General features: G+C 43.8%; 1 protein-coding gene across 2 annotated transcripts in view; it reads right to left on the reverse strand.

The window, feature by feature from the left end:
- Positions 1-548: 548 nt before the first annotated feature.
- The window catches only part of tacr1a (tachykinin receptor 1a), a 65,100-nt gene continuing 52,632 nt past the window's right edge, over positions 549-13,016 (reverse strand). For both annotated transcript variants that reach the window (XM_060908085.1, XM_060908084.1), the window contains 3 exons: positions 5,329-5,479; positions 4,427-4,623; positions 549-2,839 (listed from right to left, as the gene is read on the reverse strand). In XM_060908085.1, coding sequence (XP_060764068.1) covers positions 2,581-2,839; positions 4,427-4,623; positions 5,329-5,479 — 607 coding nt within the window. In that variant the 3' untranslated portion in view covers positions 549-2,580. The remainder of the gene's footprint in view (positions 2,840-4,426; positions 4,624-5,328; positions 5,480-13,016) is intronic.

Raw genomic sequence — 13,016 nt, forward strand, 5'->3', positions numbered from 1 at the left:
GTCAGACGTTTTGTATAAAGTTTTTACTTATCGAATTTGCAAAAATAAAAATAAAAACGCTCTGTTTCTCAAAATCCAGTGAATGTGGTTAGAATAAAACAGTTATTCCACTCAATCTTGTCGTCCATGGTTTATAGACAACTCGGTGCTACGTGACTCGTCGGCTATCAGCTCATGATGTACGACTCGAGTTCGTGGAATAACTGTTAATTATTTGCCATGAACCAACACAAAATAATCCATGGCTCATGATATGGAATTATGGTCATTAATATAACTGAAGTTTAGGAGAAAGACCATTCCAGGATCTCTACCTTCTTCCTAGTTAATTTCCTATAATTCCCATCCCTCCACTAGGAGTTAAGGGTTAGGGAGGTTTCTACATCCACCACCTCCTTACTATTCACCAACTCTGGTCCAAGTCAAGTCTTTAGTGGAGGACCAGACGGTCTGGAGTCTCCCAGGACTCCAGTCCAACTTCTGCACATGTTCTACAATCTGCCTGAGCACCATTCAGTGTGCCAGAACAATCTGATCCCTTAACTCTGTCAGCTATGTCCTCCTCCTGCCTAGAAAAGTGATACCACTGTTACATACCACACTCCTTAATCTCACACAACAGGTGTTCTACCCCTCCTCCTCCAAACCCAGTGGTCCTCCTCAACTTGAAGTTTTTGCCTTTCATTGGCACACCACAACAGCGCCAGTAAGTCCCTTCCACTCCTCCGTCCCTTCTGTCAGATTTATGCATCATGTGTTGACGGGAGGCTAAAATTAACACTCGAGGGCCTGACTCCAGAGTTAATTTTGTGCGTGACCGATTAAGCCAAGAACAGGCGAATGGTTGGAAGGGGGAGGGGAATGGAATTCAAAAAACAAACAGAGGTAGATAGATAGAGACAAACAAGCGTTCTTATTACAGTTTTTTTCCCCAGAATGAAGAGACAAATTCACAAAAATTAAAGCAAAGCCACACAGGGTCACAGCTATTAGAATTTCTGAACCAGAGAAACCCTTGGTTTTATTTTGGCAGTGGAACCCGGGCCATCATCACTGGATTAGATTTCCAGGAACGGCTTTAAATGCCATCAAATATTCTTTCTTTCTCTGTTTTGCATTGTGTCCTTGCCAAGAAGCAGTTCAGATACTTTATTCGAGGTTTTTACATCTACACATAAAGTGACTGCCATGGATTCAAGCCCATACTGTCCAGTATGATGCTATACCATTCCAGAACCCATTTTACTCCACGTTCCTTAGAGTTAGACTTCTGGTCACGGATTGTATATCATATTTTGCTTCGTCTCTACAAATCATTTGAACAGAAATGTACATAGTGTGGATTTCGAACCCAGCTGACCAGAAATCAAGACTCACATTAGTTTGAGGTTCCCAAACCCAGCTAAAAAAGAAAGACATTCATACAGAGGAAAGGTTGTGTGTTTAGGCATTGTATACGATACATAATCCGCAATATTACATGCTAGTAAAATGTAAATGGTGAATACACTGTTGTCAGTTCTCATACTCCAGGTCACATCTGTCTACAAAGCTTCGGTGACAATGTTCTCATTCCATCAAGGACTCTGGTTACATTTCTGAAGGACTCATGTGGTCAGTTGTTTCAAAGTGTGTCCAGAACAAGGTTTTCGAAGAACAGAAAAAGGAGCAAAAAAAGCATATACTTGACCTACACCAGATTATAGATACTGTGAATGAGGCACTTGGACAAACACAAAACATTTCCATGAAGTGGTCTGTTACAGAGATTACACTGCAGGGTCATATGCACATGATCACATCCATCAGTTTTTGGTATGGGGAAAAATGTCCAGCTCTCAAAAAGTCAACTGTTTAGCGCATTTATTTCAGCAGGATTTCAGGTTCAACGTGTTCTTTCTGTCAACACCAATAGTACGTCGTGTTACAGGTTAAACAGAGACAGTATTGACATTTACTCAATCTGGCAGGTGAATCAAATGGTTCAAGGTCTTGATCATGGCCCCGTCAGCGGCAGGTTGACAGCGCTGGGATTTCAACATTAAGCATTCCGTCTCAGCAGGAGCCCAAACACCAGATGAAATGTGTATTATGGAGGTTAGTGGAATCCGTTAACATTTTTCTATCTAGGAGGGTTTCATAAACTTTTCATTCTTTGGCATTTTCCTCATAAGATATGCCGATGATACTCACTCAGAGCAGTTCGTAATACAAAAAACGGATCTGATGAATGGCTCCATCATCACTATAAGTCAAAACACTTCAAGGTCTTCTGTTTTTTTTCTGCATGTTCCACACAAGATCTGCCCATAATTCTCAATCAACGTAGTTTATGACAGACAAAATGGAGGTGAAAGGATTCACCAAGGACTTAAAGGAACATAAAATTCCTAGTTCTTGGGCATGTTTCTCAGTTGTCTACACCCAAATGGTCACCCTGCTCAAAATGGTCTGTCACAATAATCTGAATATACACAAAATGATACATAGATGATGTTTGCGCAGCGGTAAATGGATCCGTTTTTGTACCATTACACCAACTGGTTCTTTATCACGTTCCTCTGCTGATTGTAAGAGCTCCTAAGCAGGCAGGTTATTGCTACAGTAGAAGCTGGATGTCTCAGACATCGTCTTGGACATGCTGCGAGATGATGAGCCATTGGATGCCAGCTCTAGTGATGGACTGTTGACGACTGGCACGGTGGGCTCCGCCCGGCTTGTCTTGTACACACTTGTTTGTGTCTGCAGGTAGCGCATGGACTTGAGCTCCAGGCCCTCGTAGGAGTCAGCGTGAATGCATGGGCACCAACGGAATGCCTGCTTGAAGCCAGCACGGAATCTGCCAAACACACACACACACACACACACACACACACACACACACACACACACACACACACACACACAACAAGGTCTAAGGCGATAGATGTGCCTGGTGGATTGTGGATGCGAGGACAAAAGTGTGACGGAGTGTTCAAGTGTGCAGAAAAACGAACTTGATAAGGATGAAGAGTAGAGACAGCGAAGGAGATTGTGAGAGCTCAAATAGCTTTGAGACATTCATCATTTCCATTGTTGAACGCATCCTTTCTTGTGCTTCTCTTCAGCATGCACACTGCACGCTGTTATTGTTCAAACAACGAGCAAAAAGTCATCATGAGTCAAAGATGAATGCGAGTGAGACGAATAGCCAAAATGCTTAGCGCTGCTTCTGTCGACTTTGAGAAACGGACCTGAATAAGCATTATTTTATGCAAACTATTGCATTTGGACACAAATCATTTAACACACTTGAAACTTTTGGATGAATTTAGTCTGATTGCATTTTCTGACCTCACTCACTCACTGACTCACTCACTCAACTGCTGAAAAATTGCGACGTGATATTTTAAGCAAATTTGTACACAAACAGGGCGTGGCTTTTAGTCTCACTGTTACCATGTAACAAGGACCACTATGAGGGACGAACAAGTGACTCCAACTTTTTACTGACAGAAGACATTTTTATTAGATTTGTCATTCGATTTATATTGAGATTATTTATAATCTGGCTTGGGTTCGAGTTGTTGAGGTTTGGATTCCACCCAATCAATTCTAGTGGCTGAACAAACAGGCTAATAACTAGAAGAACTCAACGAGAGCGTCAATGACGGCGTAGCTCACTCGGGCCCTGTCTAGTCCAGAAGGAACAATCTAAAGCGGGCCACCTTGCGCAATCAATGTCGCAAGCTATATACACTACATATAAGCTATATCTAGAAGCAATACACACCCTAGGAACAGCTGCCTATTTGCCAGAAAGAATCCAAAACGGCGAGGAATTGACCGAGAAGAAGCAATTTTTGTTGATTTAATTAGTCCATAACTTAACTGTAATTAAGGAAATCTGGGTAGAAGTTCTATGCACCCTAGGTACCCCTACCTTCACGCCAGAAAGAATCAAAATCGGTGAAGAATTGAAGGAGAAGAAGCGATTTGTGTGGAAACTGCTCATTATGGATTGATTAATTACTCCGTATCTTGATTATTAATTGCAGTTATGCAAATCTGGGTAGAAGCTATATACACCCCAGGCAGACCTACCTTCCTGCCAAAAAGAATAAAAATCAGTGAAGAATTGAAAGAGAAGAAGCGATTTTTGTGAAATGTGGACGACGGACGACACATGATGGCCGGATGAGCTAATAATCATGACTTGTGACTTCAAACCTTCATGGACCCTGTGCCTATACTGTACTTCCTGGATGCTTGGAGATCCCTGGCCCCTACTCTGAGAACCATGGCTCTTGGGGAGCCTGAAAATACTGTTCCTTATGAAGCAAAGAATCATCCTCAATTATCCATTTTCTCAGAGTGTAGGCTGTGCGTTTTGACTTTCCACATTTCCACCAATGATTTTATGCTTGGGCTGTGCGCGTGTTGCTACCTGTCATTCAGGCAGCAGTAGATGATGGGGTTGTACATGGTGGAGCTCATGGCGAGCCACATGATAGCCAAGTAGACCTGCTGGATGAAGGGCTTCTCGAAGAGCAAAGGGAAGAACTGATGAAGCAGAAAGTAGACGTGGTACGGCAGCCAGCAGACGGCGAAAGTACACACGACCACGATCATCATCTTCACCACCTACGCATGAGGAGAGAGAGGGAGTGAAACATTCAGGGCAAATGAGCAGTGTAAATAGCGTTATATATCAGAGAAGAATAAGTGAGGGTGTCAAAGAAAGTCAAGAATGAGAGAGGAAGAAAAATGAGCAGGGGCTCTTGAGGAGAGCATAAAAAAACATGGTGTGTGCGTGTGTGTGCGCGCGTGTGTGTCTGAGATTGAGATTGAAATGAAGAGGCGTTATGGTCCAATGGGAATCTCGTATCGAATATTTCATGACTGCTGTCCTTCCTGACCCTCATTATCTCCCAGACCTGACTGTCGCGAGCTGCGAATTTTCATCATCCTGTTTTTATTCCAACCCTGAATCTGAATCTCTCAATGGAAACATCAGAAATTCAAAAAAGGTTTTGCATTTAGCCGAGGGGAAAAAACGGCGTACAGATAAACAGAAGGAAAAAAGATTAAAGGCTAAAAGAAATCGATTTTCAGGTCAATTAATGTTCCTATCTTTTTGTAAGAGATTGTTTTTGTTTTGTCTGCATCATGCTGCACATCTTTAGGATGTTTAAAAAAATCCAAAACAATTTGGATGACTTTTAAGTTTGTTTAGTCTGTGAAATGTTTGGAAAGAAACATCGTGCTACCTCGTCTAACACTGTGTGTGTGTGTGTGTGTGTGTGTGTGTGTGTGTGTGTGTGTGTGTGTTTGTGTGTGTAGGAAGACCTTGCGTTTAGCAGTGAGTTGCTCCTGGTAGCGGCCCGAAGAGTCTCCGGGAATCTCGCTGGCCCACAGGTTCAGCCCGACTACCAGATAAGCACAACCCATCACCAACAGGGGCAGGAAGTAAATCAGCACAGCCACACACACATAGTAACTGTAGAGAGAAGGAAGAAAGGAGACTGCATGAGGGTTTTTTTTTAATGTGACGTGGCAACCACATGTTACAAACCGTGTGTAATCACTGATATGGTGATGTTTTTCTGAAGATGTTAATTTTACGTTTATAGAAGGAGTCTCCAGTGTAACAGTCAGAGGTAAAGCGATGAGTTTATGATTTGAGGTTTCTCAAAAAGAAAAAAATCCTGCTTTTTTTTTTTTAATCTTATTGACTTCATGAGAAAGAACAAGAGCACTCTGAGAGCACAATATCCCACGCTGGCAACTCTGCCATAACTCTGGTAAAATGTAACTGAATTGAACGAAATTGCAATATGCATATTACCGACATATAATAAAGAATCCTGTCAAGTTTTGCGAAATTCCTCCAAAAACCGAGGAGTTGATTTCAGAAGGTGAGTACCCTTCCCGGGATGGATGGACAGATGTACGGACGTTGCCACGACATAATCCCTCTTCGGGCCTTTCGGCCAGCGGGGGATAAAAATTGTGAGGGAAGTTGATTTCAGAAAGCAAGCACACCTTGATGAAATTGCCAAAGTTTGTTAATAATCAAGGGCTCTGGTAAAAACTTGCCCAAATTAAACGAAACTTCAATCTGCATATAACTATCATATAACAAAGCCTTTTGCCAAGTTTGGTGAAATTCCTCCACAAATTGTGAGAGGAGTTGATTTCAGAAGGAAAACACACCTTCATGAAATTGTCAAAGTATAATTTTGTTAATCAAGGGCTGTAACTCTGGTAAAATGTGACTGAACTGAACAAAATTGCAATATGCGTATTACCCATGTACAACAAAGAATCCTGCCAAGTTTCGTGAAATTCCTCCAAAAATTGTGAGAGGAGTTGATTTCAGAAGGTGAGCACCCTTCCCGGGACGGACAGACATCGCCACGACATCACCAAGACCCATTCGGGCCTTTTGTCCAGCAGGGGAAAAAAAAGTGAGCCTAGGGAGTAGTGAGGGAACAACAGGAACGAACTTCTCTCATGGATGTTCCACAACACTGCATGTGACTATAAACTGATAAAATGCACGACATGCCAGTCTTTGTTAAAGGGATCCTCCAACGGATTTATTTTTAAATATATTTTTAGTAAAAGTAGTCACAGATTTCAAAAATCAAACTTTCATTTTTGGAGACCAAATAGTGTTCGAGAAAAATTTATGTTCTTTAAAATGTTAGATGGGCTTCCTGCGGTGCTGATGCATGCGATGATGTCAGGTAGCGGTCACTTGGAGCAACTCAGTAGTTACATTGTCATTTTGCGAGTTTTACAAGTATTTTGAAGAAGAAGAAGAAGAAACCTTCCTTTGTCACATGCACACTTCAAACACAGTGAAATTCATCCTCTGCATTTAACCCATCTGAAGCAGTGAACACGCACACACGCCCAGAGCAGTGGGCAGCCACACCAGAGTGCCTGGGGAGCAGTCAGGGGTTAGGTACCTTGCTCAAGGGCACTTCAGCCCAAGGCCGCCCCACATCAACCTAACTGCATGTCTTTGGATTGTGGGGGAAACCAGAGCACCCGGAGGAAACCCATGCAGACATGGGGAGAACATGCAAACTCCACACAGAAAGGCCCTCGCCAGCCGCTGGGTTTGAACCCGGAACCTTCTTGCTGTGAGGCGACCGTGCTAACCACTACACCACGAATTTATCAGTTTTTAAATAAGTACGTCTCATTGTGTTGCATACAAATGACACAATGATGCTAAAAAGAAAGCACAAGCTGGAACTGGACTCCATTTCCACAGAGAAAATGCAAAGAGTGTTTGATCAGCTGTGGCAGACAGAAAATGGATCAGACACGAGACCTCGCACTGCAAAATCTTTTTTACATGATCTACAGATAGTGTATGTCTTTCATGCCAGGTCACAACCTGCTTCTTTGCCTCATCTAAGGACTGAAATCAAGTTCCTTTCAAATGTTCTTTCAGTTTTGGGAAAAGAAAAAAAATCAGATGGAGCTAGATCAGGGCTGTAAGGACGGTGTGGAAGAATTTCCCATCGAAATTCACGTAAGATAGCCCTAACAGTCTTTGCTGAGTGTGCTGGTGCGTTATCATGATGGAAAAGGATTTGGCGGTGCAACTTTCCTCTGCGTTTTTTGGCCAGTGCAGTCTTCAGCTTTTGCAAAACTCCTTCATAATAGCTAGCAGTTACTGTTCTCTGTCCTTCGAGAAAATCAATGAGGATTATTCCTTCTGAATCCCAGAAAACTGCCGCCATAACCTTTTGAACTGACCTCTCTGCTTTGAACTTCACAGACCTAGCTGTTCGTCTTGGTAGCCATTGCTTTGATTAAATTTTGCTGTCTGGGTCGTATTGGTAAATCCATGCTTCATCTCCAGTGACACACTGTTCAAAAAAATTGGTTTAATTTGCTTCAATTCTGGTCAAAAGTGCTAAAGAATGATCAGATCTTTGAGCCAGTTGATCCTCGCGCAACGCTTCGGGACCCAATGAGCCGAAAGCTTACTCAGACCAAGATCAGAATTGAAAAAGCTGAACCATGCAAGATTCCAACTTCATTGGCGATTGCATCGACTGTGATTCGGCGACCTTCTTCCACCAGATTCCGCACGAGCTCGACTTTTTGTTCATTTTTTGCAGTGGAAGGCCTTCCTTCCCTCGGGTTATCTTGGAGCTCTTCCCTACCCTCCTCTTAAATTGCTTAATCCAAGCATAAACAACAGCTCTAGATGGTGACGAGTCCCCATAAACCTGCTGCAAAGCTTCAATAATTTTAACAGGTTTCCATTCAAGTTTGGTTAAAAATTTGATGTTTGCTCTAATTTCAAAATTGTTCATTTTTGAGGGTTGAAAAACCTGATCAAATAAAACGTAACACAGCTCAACGCTTGACAAAGATATAATGATAAAACGTGTCAAAGCTGTTCGAGACGCTTGAGAGATGTGCCTTAACATGTTTTAGTTATTAAAATCGGACACCTTTTGAAATTATAAAATCTGTCTTAGCACTTTTTGACTTACCCTCGTATATGCAACACGATGAGTCATACTTATTTAAAAACTGATAAATTCAGTAAAAATACTTCTAAAACTCCCAAAACTATGATGTAAACAGAGAATATAAACAGCCGAGTTGCTCCAAGTGACCGCTACCTGACATCATCGCATACGTCAACACTGCAGGAAGCCCATCTGGCATTTTAAAGAAAATTAATTTTCCTCGAACGCTATTTGGTGTCCGACAATGAAAGTTTGATTTTTGAAATCTGCAACTACTTTTACTTCAAATAAGTTTGAGAATAAATCCGTTGGAGGATCCCTTTAACAAAAAAAAATGCAATTACTGTGTTTCACGATCTCTTTCATATGCAATCCAGTGCTCTCACTGTTAAAATTCAAGTAAGGCTGGATTCATATACGCCATCAAACCCGGAACCGTTTGACTGATTGGAAAGTTTACTGAACACTAAAACAGCTCTCTTTAAAAACAGGCCTTGTGTGACTGCTCCAATGCTGGAATAAAAGAAAAAATCCGAACATTAATTCAATAATTCTTAGCTAATCCAGATGCCACGGTGGCACAGGAGGCACCTGAGCAATAGCGAGCACACGCTCTTCTATATCACTGTAAAGAGTGAGGGAGAAATGGAAAGAAAAATGTCATGCCATTGGTTCGATCGAAAGGAGCTCTGCAGGAGGACAGAATTAATCCATTCGCCCCAACTGGGGGAGACACAGCTGAAACCTTCCAGTCCATTTCTCCACTAATTAACCACAATCAGAGAGAGAAAGAGCAAGAAAAAGGCTGCCTGTGGAGTTCCACCACAAGCTGCTGATTAAAGCTCTCTGAACAATGCCGAAAACATTAAGCCATCATCCTCGGCCAGGCTTGGACTACACTATGATAGATTTATCATGCGTCAGACAGACTGGCCAGTCAAAACGTCACCGGAGACAAACCGCATTTCTTTCTCCAAATGATATCTCTCACCAACCTTTTAAGGAATGCCATTATGTAATCAAGGCTTTTGATTGATGTCTTTCCTCTCATCAGTAATTACAAGTTGAGGAAATTAGAATGCCATATGTCCTGACAAAGGCTCCATTCACTGCCGTAGGTGAGCAAAGAAACAGCAGCAGAAGTCATTTCCCAGGCAGGCTACTTGAGTTACGTTGTGACTGTCCGCTCCAAAGAAATGCCACAGTGAAGAAGAAGGACATCAAATTTCCTGTCTTCAGTTCCACCGCCTGGATCTGTAGTCTAAACACTCAGGGTTCTGCTTGATAGAACCTCAGGGTGAGAGTTATTTTTCCTGCATTAGTCAGTTTTAAAAAGCGAGACCACAAACTGGAATGTGATCTGCTAAGAAAGCTTTTCTGTCGATGATGAAATGAACTCGAACAATTTTCAAGGTTTTGTAGGAGCGCACAGCGTGCACTCATATAGGAGCAAAGAAACAGTCAGGCCAGACGCCTGAGATCAACAGACCTGTTTTGATTTCGGCGGTTATTAAAACTGCTGTATTATTCTGCCATTGCTGCTCACTAATGTGAGTCAAAACTTTGTCCTTATTGAAATATCACATAAACCATAGAGGCCACATTTATTAGTCTTTTCGTAAAAGTTTTCCAAAACAGCGATAAACACCACCCAGAACGTCAAGGACGTAGGAGCTCATCTGGCCTGCCATCAAAACAACCATGACGACCAAACCATCAAACAGAACTGAAATGTGACATTGTGAGAGAGGACCAACCTCCATGGCAAATTGTTTACAAAAGGAAAATCAACAAAGGACTAGATTTTGTTCCCCGAGGGAAGATCAACCCAAAATATCGATCAGAACTGAAATTGCATGATAAATGAGAGAGGAGACACAATTCTAGTGAGAGGCCTGGAAAATTTGTTTATTTGGCCTAATTATTAACTCGTTAGCAAAAAATTTGACAAAACAATGACCAAGTTTTGTGCAGAGTGATGAGTTCTTTCAAACAAAACAATCAGAACGGAAATCCATGGAGAACTGACGGAGGAGATACGATTTAACTGGATTGTGGACGACGGACGGACGATGGACGCCACGCCATGGCAACAGCTCATCGAACTTATGGTCAGATGAGCTAATCAGTGATAAATTACAAAGTGTGCTCATAGCATATCTGATTTACATACATGTCAGCTCCTTTAGGCGTCCACCTGTAGTATCAGAGGAAGAAATCCATAAAATCAACATAAAATCCTTATAGCCTTCGAATCGCACCAAACTTAATAAATAAATAAGTAAATATAACTTGCCTGAGAACTTCGTCCAGCATGTCGAAAATCGCCTCGCCCGTGCCGATATTGCACACGGGCATGTCTATGATTCTTGACTTCGCCCCTCTGTTTATGTCGAAGATCCGCACCAAAACAGCCAGTCGCTTGTCCGTCTTTTTGTTATTGGATTCGTCGATCATCAAGGAAAATGGCGACGTCCGGCAGTGCTGGATGATCGGTAGTGTAGCTTCGGGGGCCAAGCTCTTTTTGATTATTTGTGTTGTTTTGGTGCGCCTACAGCTGATAGATTTCGCAATCATACTGTTCGTGCAAATTCGCGGCAACAGTTCTGTCAGGTGGTCCGCAACGGCTAGCGGCAAATTGTGCTGAGCAATAAAATTACAGATCGTAGCTTCTGCTCTTATTACACTTGTTGGTTGATCATCGGTCTTAGGCTTTGCAAACATCGTCATTTGCGGCTGATTCTGTTTCCGGTGCAAATTTCGCTGATGTAGTTTGGACCTCATGTGTTCCCTCACGTTGTAAACTCCAGACGCCGCAACTTTTATATCTCGCACACAAACTGTGCAGTGTGCGTACTCCTCATTTTTCACCTGAACAATGACACCATTAAATGTCTCCTTCCATTCAGGAAGATACCGCCCGCCGTATCTCATTTTCTTTCTCGGTGTTCCCATTCTTTCACTCAGCAGACGCTATTCAAAATCTCTCAGGTGTAAACAATGTCACTCTGCACAATGAGAAAATCGTTCGAACAATGACCGTTTGGCACGTTTAAATGCAGATCGTGCGCATGATTGGAACGAGCGAAGTCTCACAGTCGCGATACTGTACGAGGCTTGAGGAATAAACATCCGGTTTCACATAGTCTGGGTTATCTGCCCCTGCATACACGCTGTTCTTTGTCTATAAATCGAGCTTTTGTATGTTTTTGCGACAATCAGCTGACGATGTTCAAGTAAGATACACAAAATAAATTTAGGTCAGAAAATACTGAAAATCCGTAAGACTTTGTTTATACATCCGTATGCCCTTGAAATGAGCTAAAATCCGTATAATTTCTGGACAATCCGTATAGGTTGACATGTATGGATTTACATTTTGTGATGCCAAAAAAAAACCCCAGAAAAAAACAACAGGGAAACCATACAGAAAGCTGAAAAAACAAGATAAACTGTGAGCTACTGCTCACTTGCGTATCCCCCCGCTCTCGCTTATATCAGAATGCAAGCAATTGAAGAAATAGGACACTTATTATGAATGTTGATGTGGCAGCGGGTGCGTGGTCAAGCGCCGGTCTGTGACAGGAGGGCGGAGTCAGGGAAGGTAAGTGGCAGAATCACTACACCTGACTGTAATTAACTTGTCTGTGTGTGTCTTCCCAGTGACCGCGCCCTATTTAAGTAGGGAGAGCGGAGAGCAGAGGGGCTGATCCCCGAACAAGACGCCAGTCGTGTGTGTGTGTCTGTTGGAGAAAATTGTTCACTGAAAAGTGTGGCAATAAAAGCCCCTGTTCTAAAACCTGATCTCTGTCCTGCCGTCCTTTGTGCTCCACCCACCCGTATGAACTGTTACAGTGGTGCCGAAACCCGGGATGGAGCACCAGCCGAGCAGCCCCATGGAGTCCTCCCCGTTCGCCGACCTCCTCCACGCCCTCGCCACGGCCCAGCAAAGCCAGCACCAGGCGCTCGTCACCCTCCGGAAGGAGCAAGAGCGACGGTTCGAGGCCCTGGTGCTGGCCCAACAAGAAGATCGAGAGGCGTTCCGGCACCTCCTCGCGTCGGCGGGGTCCACCAGCGCTCCTACCGCGGGCTCGTCTCCCCTCACCATCACCAAGATGGGCCCGCAGGACGACCCCGAGGAGTTCATCACGCTCTTTGAGCATGTCGCCGAAGCCTCGGGGTGGCCGATGGAGCAGCGCGCGGCGCGCCTCCTCCCCCTGCTAACGGGAGAGGCACAGCTGGCCGCGCTACAGCTCCCCGCCGACTGCCGGCTGGCCTACGCGGACCTCCGCCGGGCCGTCCTCCAGCGCGTGGGGCGCACCCCAGAACAGCAGCGCCAGCGCTTCCGCGCGTTGCGCTTGGAGGAAGTTGGCCGGCCGTTCGCGTTTGGCCATCAGCTCCGGGACTCTTGCTGGCGGTGGTTGAGGGCTGACAACCGCGACGCCGAGGGAATCATCGACCAGGTGGTGCTGGAACAATTCATCGCACGCTTGCCAGCAGGAACGCTTGCCAGTGGGTCCAGTGCCACCA

Source organism: Neoarius graeffei, chromosome 24 (assembly GCF_027579695.1).
Source record: "Neoarius graeffei isolate fNeoGra1 chromosome 24, fNeoGra1.pri, whole genome shotgun sequence".
In the NCBI taxonomy this organism is placed as follows: domain Eukaryota; kingdom Metazoa; phylum Chordata; class Actinopteri; order Siluriformes; family Ariidae; genus Neoarius; species Neoarius graeffei.